At 40.3% G+C, this 13050-nt stretch overlaps 1 protein-coding gene across 1 annotated transcript in view; it reads left to right on the top strand.

Moving 5' to 3' along the window:
• CRISPLD1 (cysteine rich secretory protein LCCL domain containing 1) overlaps positions 1 to 13050 on the top strand; it is a 58847-nt gene that overhangs the window by 34276 nt on the left and 11521 nt on the right. The window contains exons 6-13 of the mRNA XM_034763153.1: positions 323 to 423; positions 2337 to 2516; positions 2618 to 2678; positions 2802 to 2868; positions 3865 to 3995; positions 8880 to 8923; positions 9012 to 9084; positions 11330 to 11405. Coding sequence (XP_034619044.1) covers positions 323 to 423; positions 2337 to 2516; positions 2618 to 2678; positions 2802 to 2868; positions 3865 to 3995; positions 8880 to 8923; positions 9012 to 9084; positions 11330 to 11405 — 733 coding nt within the window. The remainder of the gene's footprint in view (positions 1 to 322; positions 424 to 2336; positions 2517 to 2617; positions 2679 to 2801; positions 2869 to 3864; positions 3996 to 8879; positions 8924 to 9011; positions 9085 to 11329; positions 11406 to 13050) is intronic.

Below are 13050 nucleotides of genomic sequence, written 5' to 3' on the forward strand. Positions count from 1 at the left end.
GACAGCAGGAGTCCCATTCAGTTCTTGTGGAGGAATTTAGCTTAGGTGGCATACTAGTAACAGGGTCTCACCTGATCCAACACTGGATCATGCTACTGCCTCAATTTCCCCTTCATGAGTGTCTCAGTGACTGAACCCAGACTCTTGTAAGTCAAACACCCCTTTTGGGGGCCTGGTTTATTATAACAACATCACAGTTCAAATGTCAACATAAATAGAAACCGGTTTTTCCTCATTTTGTTTGACCACATATTGAAATGATGTTAATATTAACGATGAATGCATTTATGCATATTTTTTAATTAGCATTTTTATTTTTAAGGGGCAACTGGTGGGGTCATGCTCCTTACAAACATGGCCGCCCTTGTTCTGCATGTCCACCTAGTTTTGGAGGAGGCTGCAGAGAAAATCTTTGCTACAGGGGTATGTACCATTTCAACAAATGCAGCTGTAATTGGATTTTGTGGTTGGATACCATAAATGTAACATTTTTGTTTACTCTCTTTATTATGCTCTAAGACAGTGGAGTATACTATAGTATAATTTTGCTCAGGCAACTATTAAAGGCCTGATGTTGTGACAGTCTGGACCCTTTTTATGAAGAGTTATGTGTGCTGAGTTCCCACTGACTTCAGTGGTGGCTGAAGGTGTAGAATGCAGCTGCATACTGTTTACATCACTTACTGATGAGTAAGGCTAAGATTTTTTTTCATGGTTATTTTTAGTAAAAGTCACGAACAGGTCATTACTTTACTACAAATTAGTTGCTCTCTGGTCACCCTAAGAAAAACCAGGACAGGGATGGGGGGGTAAGAGGCGCCTGTATAAGAAAAAGTCACCAAAACCGGGACTGTCCCTATAAAAACAGGACATCTGGTCACCCTACTACAAATAACCAGGGGCAGGGCTAGGAAAGCAGGGAGGAATGGAGTCCCATGGGGCAAGGAGGGGACGACTGACAGGCTGAGCCCCCCACCAGGGCAGGGGGCACAGCCTTGACTCCAGTGGCCGCAGCGGGGGTACAGCCATGCACACAGCCCCTGCTCTACAACTGGCCCAGGTGCAGGACAGGGGTGCACAGCCCCCAGTGCAGTTCCTGCCAAGCCCTGTCTCTAGTGGGTGGGAGGGGGGCACAGGGAAGCTGCAAGAGGGGTGCACGGCCCCCAGCTGCAGCTCCTGGGAAGCCACGGGGCTGGGGCGCACAGCCCTGACTGCAGTCCCGCCAAGCCCGGGACAGCACAGGCCTGGGGTGCACGGCCCCAGCTGCAGCCCCCCAGAGGAAGCAGCGCGGCTGGGGCTGCAGGGTCCTGGCTCCAGCCAGCCCCAGTTACAGGGCAGGGGCTCACAGTCCTGCTTCCTCCTCCTGAAGACCTAGAAGTCATGGAGGTCCAGAAAGTCACGGAATCTGTGACTGCCGTGACCTCAGTGATTAAATCGTAGCCTTACTGATGAGTCACTGAAAAGTCTATGTAATAATTTATTTAACTGGAAATTCCTGCTATCTCAGCAAAATACCAAAGGGAATTCTATAAAGGAAAAAAAACAGTGTCAGCAAAAAGAACATATTCATTCCAGTAAAATGCCAGCTTGCATCATTATTATCTTCTGTATTTTTCAAAATTGTATTAATTACATTTTGTAACATTAGAATGAAGCATATTATGGGGCTTATATTTCTTTTTTTTTTATAAGTGACTTTGAAAATTACTTACATTAATACTTTTGAAAAGTAAGATTACTGAATACAGTTCTTCAGCTGTTCAACTGGGTCAAGGTTGAGTGCCTAAATCTAGGTACCTAAATAAGGGACTTACGCTCAGATGTGAACACCTCTGAAAATTAGGATCCTTATTAACTTACCTAGAAAAGGGCCTAATTTCAGGTGGACATAGATTTAGAAGCCCAATTTCTTTAATTATAGCAAGCTGCACTTAAAAGGTTGGTTAGGTAGCATCATGTGAAGAAATACCACTATTGGTCTATGGATTCCCTCATGACAGAGGGAAGTTACCGCAATAGAAATATTGCCAGCACGTTCACACTTAAAACTATGCTATCAGTGCTACAAAGTGAGCAAGACATCCATGTAAGACACCAGTAAAGTATATGGTGTATGTTACCAAACATCAGCTATTCATCTAGCTGATGAATCCCATGAGTCAATGGAAGGATCAAATTTTTCATTTTATTCATCTCTTTTTAAACCGTTCCATGAAAACAAAATATTAAAAGCATGAATATTCACAAAAGTTGCCACATTTATGTCTGTGCCGTTTACAAAAACGGACTAAAAGCTGTTCTGAGAAATTATTTGTCTCATTCATTCACTAAAACAGAGGGTTCAGACAGGCATTACTCCCCTCATGAGCCAGAGGAGGAAACCAACGAGATTGAACGGCAGCAATCCAAAGCACAGGATAGAACATCACAGAGTCGATCCAGGACCCATTCACCTGCAGGCTCTACAAGGAGCGATGATAGTGAGAGAAATGAAGTAATAAGCACACAACAAATGTGTAAGGAGTTTGCATTTTTTTTCATATGCCAACTAATTTGAACCAAGTGGTACAAAAAGCATTCTAAAACATTTTAATGAAACTGGCTTTTTGTTATTTAGCTCAGATTGTTTCTTGTGAAGTAAGGCTAAGAGACCAGTGCAAAGGGACAACTTGCAATAGGTATGATACATTTTACAGTTTGCCTATCTGAGATTATTCTAAACAGTTGTGTGTATGTTAACTAAAATATTTTCCCTGTTGCAATCATAGGATCTGAAACCAATTTGTATTTTAAATCTCTAGGTATGAATGTCCTGCTGGCTGCTTGGATAGTAAGGGCAAAGTGATTGGAAGTGTTCATTATGAAATGGTAAATATATATATATATTTTTTTAAATTGAGTTTAGTATAGATATAATTAATGAAATTCTGTCTTTTTAATTTGGAATATTAGCTAAAATGTGTTATCAGCAAGAATGCATTCTGAAGAAGTCTATGCTCAGAAAAGTAAAAAGCCTACTGCAAATTAAGGTAGCCTCAACCTGGTCTAGATTTGTTCCTGCACTTCTGAACATGTAATTTTTGGGTATATAATACCTCACATTTTTCCACATAAGCAGGATTTGCGTGTGCAGATCATTTAGACAGCTATAAATCTGTACAAATGCTGTTTACGATTTTGTGGGTGTATATTTATAGGCTGCTTTTGGGAATATGGGTCTAGATGTATAAATTTAATCCTTTGTTTTAAATATCTGGTCCTTCAGCTTTATTCTGTTGCATATCATTGTGGGGCACTAAAACAAAAGGGAGGAAACAATAGACAGTATGAAAACATACGCTTTCATTCTGAGTTATAGGAAAATGACATTTTCTTCGTGTGGGGTGGTGGCTGTCCCAACTACATTAAGCTCAATAGGAATGTCTGTGGAGGCTTCAGCCCCAGCCGGTAATGCTACCTATGCTAAGTTTGGTAAGGGCTGGATTCAGGACCATGCTCCTACCGCTTTGCCTCGCTTTGAGGGCACAAGCAGCCAAAAAGTGGTTTCACTGGCTACCTCTGTGTAGGGGAATCCCCGAGTGGTGAAGGCCTCATGTAGTGACTCACCACTCACCCTCCCAGTCCCCAGAGGGTGTGGGCAGGAAAAAAATGGTGGATTTGCTACTATATGTGACTGATCCCTGGCTTTTGGAATAGCTTGATGGGCATGAGGACTGCAAGGCATAAGATTGAGTAGCTTTAACAAATGCAAATATTGGATATTGGACACAGTTGTAATGAAGAACTGCCTTTTCACATTTAAAATATAATGGAAAATAATTGTTTCACCTGATGTGGAAATGATTTTCTTGCTCCATTTTTTAGCAATCCAGCATTTGTAGAGCTGCCATACATTATGGTATTCTAGACAACGATGGTGGTTGGGTTGATATCACTAGGCAAGGAAGGAAAAACTATTTCATCAAATCTTATAGAAATGGCATTCAGTCAATTGGGTAAGTCCAAGATTACTGATACTTTGAGTGCTTACAACTAAAATGTGTGATGTTTCCAATATATTGCATTTTTTTTCACCTGAAATAAGTCACAATAATAGTTTTCCCATATACTTTTTTTCATCCTGAAGGATCTGAAAGCATCATAAAAATGACACATTCTGGAATACAGTTATCATTCTGAAAGTGTAGCCATTCTTAAGAGCATATTGCAAAATGACAAAACAGCTATGGGCTAGGAAGTGACAAAAATGCTATATCAAATAGAAGAGGCAGGGAAAATATATAATGGTTGCCCTTGGCAATTATGTCAGATAGTCAGACCTGAAGAAGAGCTCTGTGTAAACTAAAGCTTGTCTCTCTTACCAACAGAAGTTGGCCCAATAAAAGATATGAACTCACCCCCTCCCTCTTGTCTCTCAAATAGCTAAATTAATATTTATGATTAAATTACCTCAATATTTGCAGCATTCATCTATTTCTGATACAAATGTAAAGATGTACCTACAAAGGAACAGTGCATACTGAAACTGAGTTAAGGCAGGTCTATGCTACAGCTGGGATTGACGTTCTGAGATTGATCCATCGGCGGTCGATTTAGCAGGTCTAGTAAAGACCGACCAAATCGACTGCAGATCGCTCTCCAGTCAATCCCTGTAGTCTACCCCTGAAGAGAAGAGTAAGGTAAATCAACGGGAAATGCAGACCCCGCAGTAACTTGACCTAGGTAGGTTGACTCCAGCTACGTTATTCACGTAGCTGGAGTTGCGTAGCATAGGTTGACTTATCGCAGTAGTGTAGACATAGCCTGAGTTAAAATGATCTGCTCATCCTGTGTAACACTGGTACTGTAATGCTTTTTTAAGGACTAACCATGGCAGTGCTGCCTAATTTTAGGAGATTAATAATATTGTTTATACAATATGGGTTACAGGCTCACCAAATAATCTGATCAGAAGATAATAAGGTTCTTGTCCCTGAATCAGGCTACACAGAGTTTGCAAGGACCCTCGGGATGTATGACAAGGACACTCATACTGAGAACAAAATACACCTTAAAGACTTTTATTGAGATAAAAGTAATCAAATAGAAATCAAATGGAAAATCATCAGAATTACAAAGGCAATAATATTGTTTTAGAGGTACATGTGATATATACTGGAAAGGTTTCTAGATTAGCATACTCACACCTTTCCTTGATAACCTGGTGGAAAGAGACAAAGGACCAGCCTTGCCTCTTGCATGCTAAGAGAGTCCAATGGTTCAGGTTCCTCAGTTCTCAAATGGTTGGTGAATAACTTAGGAGAAGCTAGAGCTAAAAAGCTATAGAAAGACTATAGAAGCTAACTTAGAGTTTGACTCCACTGAGTAACTTGAGAACTAAGAATTAAGAACTAACAATTAGGAATTAAGAAACAACTACAAACTAATGAACTAACTGAACAATGATGAACTGCCCTTTAATATAGTGGGTTACCCTTCATATAGAACCTGAGCACTATGTGTCCTCCTTCCATGTCCAAACTGAATTTCCTCACCCACAAAGTATCAGGGTACATGTACTCTATAGGCTGGCATGTTTGAACATATTAATGACATATTCATACCTATTAATGACCATTCACTCATTCTCACATCTGTTATTTCTGGCTGAACCGGTTATTTCCATGTTCTTTGGGTTGTACCTGCAAAGTTTAAAGAGGGTATGAACTTAGGTAGCCCCTACCTATACCAACTTGATTGAGCAACTTCATTTATCTATCTTAAAGGTCACAAATATATATATCTCCTTTCTGCTTTAGCTCATCATCACCTATCTAGGCTAAAGGTCTCAAACGTATGGATGCCAACTTGCCTTAACTCAACATACAGGATGTGGCCTGTAGTTTCTTTGAGTTATGGCCAAAAATACTCTAGCACAAATCTGTAAACCTATTATAATAAAACAAATAATCAAACCCATAAGAAAAGCTATATAAGCAAGCAAACAGGCTAGCCCTGTAGGGCTACAGTAGACAGAATATTCTGTAATAATTAGCTAAACTGGAATTTTCCCAGGATACTGGAGCACATCCCTCTCTGCTGTTCTGAAGAGTGCTATGGGATCTTTAATAACCATAAGAAATTGTATTTAGAAGTGAATCACTCCTACTACATGCTCACATAAAACACGAAAGTACAGCTATTTAAGTAAATGTTTAACAGTTTCCTTACAAGGCTAAGTATCTGTATGTGAAACTTCAGGCAAATTTACAATTCTGTACTTGGCACAACCTTTTACATTTGCTAGTGATGGGATAACTTAAAACACTCTGGAGGTCTGATTCAGAAATGTGTGACAAAGTTTGGATCCTTATCGGGAGACTTGTTGGAGTGATTGTACAGGAAAGCAGGTCCAACTACTTCTCAACTTGTAAAAGAAAACAAAAAATGTGGTGGGTGGGAATGGAGGATATAGTCTGCCAGGGTTCAACTATGGCGCAGCATCAGTACTAACTCTTTAGAATACTAAGAGGTTAATGTTACTTCAGTGTTAATATTAACAAAGTAGGGTTCACCCTAGCATATTATGATAAATTGTCAGTTGCTGTTTTTGTTCATGTCTATCTTATATAAACCGGGATGTGGAGTGGATGGAACCTGGCCTCTGACCCCACAACAGGCCAGTGAGGTGCACACAGGCTGGTACAGCTGAACTAGCACAGAGGAGAAATCCCAGTTTACTTTCCACTTAATACAAGGAGAAGCAGGGGCAAGATTGGGTCTGAGTTCTCATCCTGCTCTAATGTGCTGCTCCTTACTCAGGCTGGATTGCCACATGCAAATCTAGTTGTTTGTTTCTCAATGATGCAAACCTGAAAGAAGATGAAACAGCATGTGATTAGCCAGAAGACATTACTTGCAGTGTGAATATTTGTAATACTGACCTCGCTCCCAATACTGGTATTTTTAACCATAGAAGATATCGAAAAGAAAATCCTACAAACCATGACTGACTTTATATAGCATGTGGGAATGTAATCTAATACTACTTTTACTACCTTGGTAAGGGAAAATGCAATAATGTCCAACTATTCACATGCTTCTGTGTGTATAGAATAGTGTGCAGTATTGAAAAGTCCAGAGCAGGGTTACAGTGCTAAACTAGGGATTGGACAGAATGTCATGTGAGGAAAGGTTTCCTGAGGTAAGGCCCGTTTGTCTGGCTCACTCTGTAGTTTGCATCAGCCATGCAGCATAAAGAGGACAGAAACTGGCTTCGTCCTCACAGGTGGAGATTATCCCAGTTTGGAGGAACCTCCAGCAAGCATACAGCCAACATAGCTGACTGTTACCCAATTTTCCTTCAGCCCTTGATGTGCAGGGTGGAAGCATGGTTAGAATGCACTTTGCCCAGTCAGTCTCCAACTGGCAGAAGTCCCCTTGCATGCCCTAGCCAGATGGTATAGATTAGAGCAGACTCCAGGTCTATCTAATCTATGTCGGGGCAGGGGCCATGGTAGAGACAGCCATAGGAGCTATGAACAGTCCCTTGTTGCTCTCTCTGCTGTGCCCAGTGGTGATCAAGCTAGCATGCCAAAAATAGAAGTGTAGTTGTGGCAGCAGGAGGGGCTAGCTGCCCCAAGTCTGTACTTAGGGTCTTGGACAGGACCATACTTAGGGCAGGCAGCCCCTTCTGCCACTTCCACCACTACAGCTACACTTCTATTTTTAGTGCTCTAACTCAATCAAAGCACCAGTATGTCTACTCAAGCTGAAAATTATACCTTCCAGCTTGAATGTCGACACATCCTGAGTGTGTTAGATGGTCAAGATGAAGCTAGACTTGAAATCAGACTAAATTTTTCCATTTTTTCCCTCTATTGGGGTTCACCTTGATGAGCTAGCACATGTTAAAATACAACTTGCCCTGTCTATGCCACCACCTTTATCCTAGTCTAGGTGTACCCTAAGGGAGCAAGGATCCAAACTATTTATATAATAGGTTAAAACCAACGTCTTGTATTGTAACTGGAGGCAAATTGGAAGACGGTGGTGACTTTAGAGCACATGTGCAATTACCATCCAATAGGAATAAATAAATTAAATAAGCAGGCAAACCATTCCAAGTACAGGATGTAGCCCAACAAAAACACATCACAGTAATCCATTCTGGAGATGACTAAGGATTCATCTCCTCCTTTAGTAATTAAACTTACCAAAGTCAAACAAGGTCATTTACTTCTTGGTTAAGGGTGTTGTAAAAAACCCAAAGATTTTAGGACTAGATCCCTTGAGATGAAGAAGTAATGAAGGAAAGTACTGACCAGTTATTAGATAAAAGTTCAGAGACAGGAAAAGGAATTTACATTTCTGATGACCATGTAATTATTAATAAAAAGAAAATTGGTATCCTTTTTGCTGACCTGATGATACCAGTAACAAACTGAATGTAAAAGCAGAACTGAATCTGAAAAACCATGTTCCAGATTCTGACACTGGTTTTGACTGAACGGCATCCTGTGCCTGCATGATGCTAATGCTGTGGTTAGGTCCTTAATGAGGAAACAGTCAATGGATGCTTCTGCTGATTGGCACTTCTGACTAAAACAGAATCACGGAACCCGATTACATTAGCTGTTATTGTACTGTCAAATGAAGTCATTGACAATGTAGGAATTCAGAGCTTAACACATCTTTGTGCTAATCATTGATTTCATACTGAATTTCACTGTGAATGTAAACTAAATGTAGTAATTGTAGTGAACATGCAGGGATTCCATACTTGGGGTCTAAACTAGTGGATTCCAATAAAGCATAATCATTGTTGGGCCTATGTTTGGAAATTAATTAAATACATTGTTTGATTGTTGACTTTTTCTTTTATTTCTTCTTTCTGTTAGCAAATATCAGTCTGCTAATTCCTTCACAGTCTCCAAAGTAACAGGTTAGCATTTATTTATATATTATCTTCATCATACATTGGACTGTATTTTGACTGCATATATCTATTAGTTTGTGTTTTATTTCTTCAGTTCAAGCGATCACCTGTGAAACAACAGTGGAACAGCTATGCCCATTTCAAAAACCAGCCTCGCATTGCCCAAGGTAAAAGTCTTGAATCTTTCTGTCATATCAAAGCACAAAGAAATAGTCTTTTTTAGTCAAAGGTGTTGAGCACCCACTATCGTTACCGATGTTAGTGGGAGCTGTTGGTACTCAGCACCTTTAAAAATCTGGCCACAAATGTTTTGCTTGTCTTTCAGTCTCTGGTTTAAGAACACTGTCAGCTAGTAAATACATTCTGAGGAGAGGAGGATCTGTATACTTTTATTTATTTTAAATAAAGGATCTTTTACACTTTCTATAGCACATGAGTCTTTTTGCACTTTTGAGAAGTGTGGCCTAGTGGTATTCCATTCTATATTACGGACTTGCTGTGTGCCTTGGGCAATGGACTTCTGAGCCTCAGTTTACTCCTCTGTAAACAGATATCATGAAAGGGTCTGACACAGCCCTGTGTCTTAGGTGTTGTTTGTTTGGGTTTTTTTGGAGAATAGTAGGTCAGGAAAATATTTATGTTTACAAAGAAATATTAATAGATTGGTAAAGTAGCCCATGGTGAGAATCCTGTGTATAAGCCAATTTATAGCTTTCAGCAAAATGTGTGAGCTGTGTATTTGAACTGTGTATTTGAAATCAACATTTTCACTCTTTGAAAGAAGACTGTGCCTCAGTAGTTTGAGGAAGGAAACCTGTAACAGTTCTTAAAACCGTAGATGAGTCAGAGGTAAATACAGTGTAGCATGATTTACCGTGAGATTGGAGATAGCCACGAGTAGTTTTATAGCTGTCCTACAGTCAATAGAGGAAGCAAACACAAAGCCAGAACTGCTAAGAAAACATCCCATAATGTAGCATTTGGGACCTTGGACTCATGTGGTGTTTGGCTATAGCTGCATAGTCTTGCTGGATAAGGTGTAGAAATAAGTAAATGAATGAAATGCAGGAATGGATGGCGCAAATCCCATCCTTATACCCATCTTTCTTCTCTCTTGTTACTACACAATATAATACATTCTGAAGTGAAAAAATAGAAGCCATTTTTAGGAAAACATTTAAAAATAAAATCCTGAAGTCAAAGAGTGACAAAGAGATCAGTTTTAAAAACTCCAAAGCAAAGTCCGATCCAACACTGTCTGGGTGCCCTGGACACACATCTAAAAAACACAACCCAGCAAGTTACAAGCAGCAATAAATTGTGGCAACAGCACTTCTCCTCCACGGTCTCCCAACCACGCTTCATATACTAATCACAGGTGACACAGGCATTAATCACAATGGCAAGGTCTGCCTTCAAGAGGAAAGGCTGTAGCAGAATGGCCAGGCACAGATTGGAGAAAGGTAGTCTTGGTCTCTGTTCCTAGTTGATCATCCAGAAGCAGCTAGGAGTCTAACCACAACCCCAGATCACAACCTTTGGTCACAGATGTTGGAGGAACTGATATAACTTCCAGCTTTTGTGCTTCCTTCCTCCAACCCCCACATCACCTCCATAGTCTCATGGCAAAGTTTCATCCAGCTCACTCTTACCCAGGCCCCAGAGGTGCCTAGACACTGGGAAAGGCATTTGTTTGTTCTGTCTGGATTGGATGCAATAGAGATGGCTGTCATCAGCACAGTGAAAATAATTTAGCCGCTGTTTTTTTTTAACCCACTTTCCTAACGGTCTTGCACGCGCATTGAATAATAAGAGGGAACCAAGCAGATCCTTGTGGCACTCCAAATATATATCATAAAGGGGTCTGACACAACTCTGTGTTGTTTCATTGGGGAGGTCTGGGGTTGGAGGATAGTAGGTCAGGGAAATATTTGTTTACAAAGAAATATTAATAGATTGGTAAAGTAGGCCATGGTGAGTATCTTGTTTATAAGTCAATTTATAGCTTTCAGCAAAATGTGTAAGCTGTTTCTTTGAAGCCAACATTTTCACTCATCAAAAGAAGCTTATGTCTCAATATTTTGAGGAAGGAAAGCTGTAACGGTTCCTCAGGGCAGAGGCAGTAGTTGCCCAGCATTGCCCTTTGGGTGTTCTTTGTCAGAAAAGCCCAGAGCTACTGAAGTCCTCCACCACCCACTCTTGCCAGGGACCAGAAGTGCATCAATAACGCCTATTAGTCCATAGCATCAATGCTAGCTGATCGATCTAATATCATCAGTATGGATACCTTATCTTTATCCATCACTGAATTCATTGAGTGTCAAATCTTGAAGCCCAGTTTAATGAAATAACATGTGGTATTGTAATATTGTAGTTACATTCTTAAAATGTATGTTTGTGTTCAATTTTCAGAGTGTATTGTCCTCGCAACTGTATGCAGGCAAACCCACACTATGCTCGTGTAATTGGAACTCAGATTTATTCTGATGTAAGTAGCATGATTTATTCAAGCATATTCATAAATGTGGATGATGAAATAATGGAATATACAATGAGAGGATATTATATAGTGTGACAGTTCAGGCCTGATCCTATGTACCTCATGCACTCAAAGACCAAAGTTTTCAAACTTGGATACCTAGTGTTAGGCATGTTTACTGGCCTGATTTGAGCACACACAGCTCCCACAGAATTCAGTGGTACTCAGCTCCTCTAAAAATCAGTGCCTTGCATGGTGTCAAGTATCAGGGGGTAGCCGTGTTAGTCTGTATCTACAAAAACAACAAGGAGTCTGGTGGCACCTTAAAGACTAACAGATTTATTTGGGCATAAGCTTTCGTGAGTAAAAACCTCACTTCTTCGGATGCATCCGAAGAAGTGAGGTTTTTACTCACGAAAGCTTATGCCCAAATAAATCTTTAGTCTTTAAGATGCCACCAGACTCCTTGTTGTTTTTCTAAAAATCAGGACAATTACTTGGTGCCTAAGTATAGATTTACATGCCTTACTATAGGCACCCAAACTTGAAAATTTTGGTCAAAATTGCCACTGACTTGTATGACATGAGCAATGAATGAAGGGTTAGACCCTTAATGACCCTTTCCAGATACAAACATATTTTCTAGACTTCAGTGAAACAAAATACCATGTTATTATAAAAATAAATATACATAATCCAATTATTTTGGACGTATCTCAGTAATGTACAGTCACATATTTGTAGCAGTCTTCAAAATTATAAATAAGACTTTCTGATGGAAAGCAAAAGAATACCATAAAGCTATTTTTGGAAATCTGAAACTGAAATCTATTTCTCTGTCATCTCTTTTTCTCCAGTGGGAGTACAGTACCCATTCATTGTTGTTGGAGAATGGCCCCTGAATACTGAGATGCTGACAGTTATTCATGTTTAATTCTTTTTAAAGAATGTTTGAAGCATGTTTTCAAACATACAGCATGAAAGTCATCCCCCAGCTCCCCCCACTCTCTCTCTCTCACATACATATATGCTTGGCGTGGGTGGAGTTCATCCACCAGAAGCAGAGCACAGCTCCATTTCCCCTTTTTGAATACTATTTAGCCCTTGTCACTGTAGGGTTCCTGGTCACAAAATCTGTATATGGTGACTGCTCTTCCAATCCCCCCAAAAGCTCTCCTGATGGCAGAGCTGGAACTGGCACAGATTCCACTCCTCTCTGTTCACAATGTGCTTATATGACTGTACCCTCTGCACTCGTATACGTTCCCCTTGGGGGTTCATATTGTTTCTCACTGGGCTCATGAGAGGGTTGAGGTGAGGATCTCTCCTACTTTGTGTGGAAAGGGGGGATTGGATTTCTCTATGATACTTTTCCTCCTGGACCTAGCGATGGGATCTCTGAATGGGCTAGGCCCAACACAGTGAATGGACTAGGGGTTGAATCAGAGGATGGGGACACACATGATCCTCCCTCTGGTCCTGCAGAAAATAGTCAAAAAAGTTAGTTCAGACACTAGACTGTGTTTTCTCCTGATTCTTCGCAGTGTCACTTGGTGCCACCTTGGCACAGAGGGGTCTCTGGTAATGCAACTCTGTTTGAGCCATGATAATTCAATCTTTATATTATGGGAGAGCCCAAGGTCCCCAGGTAGAG

This window comes from Trachemys scripta, chromosome 2, assembly GCF_013100865.1.
Source record: "Trachemys scripta elegans isolate TJP31775 chromosome 2, CAS_Tse_1.0, whole genome shotgun sequence".
Lineage (NCBI taxonomy): Eukaryota > Metazoa > Chordata > Testudines > Emydidae > Trachemys > Trachemys scripta.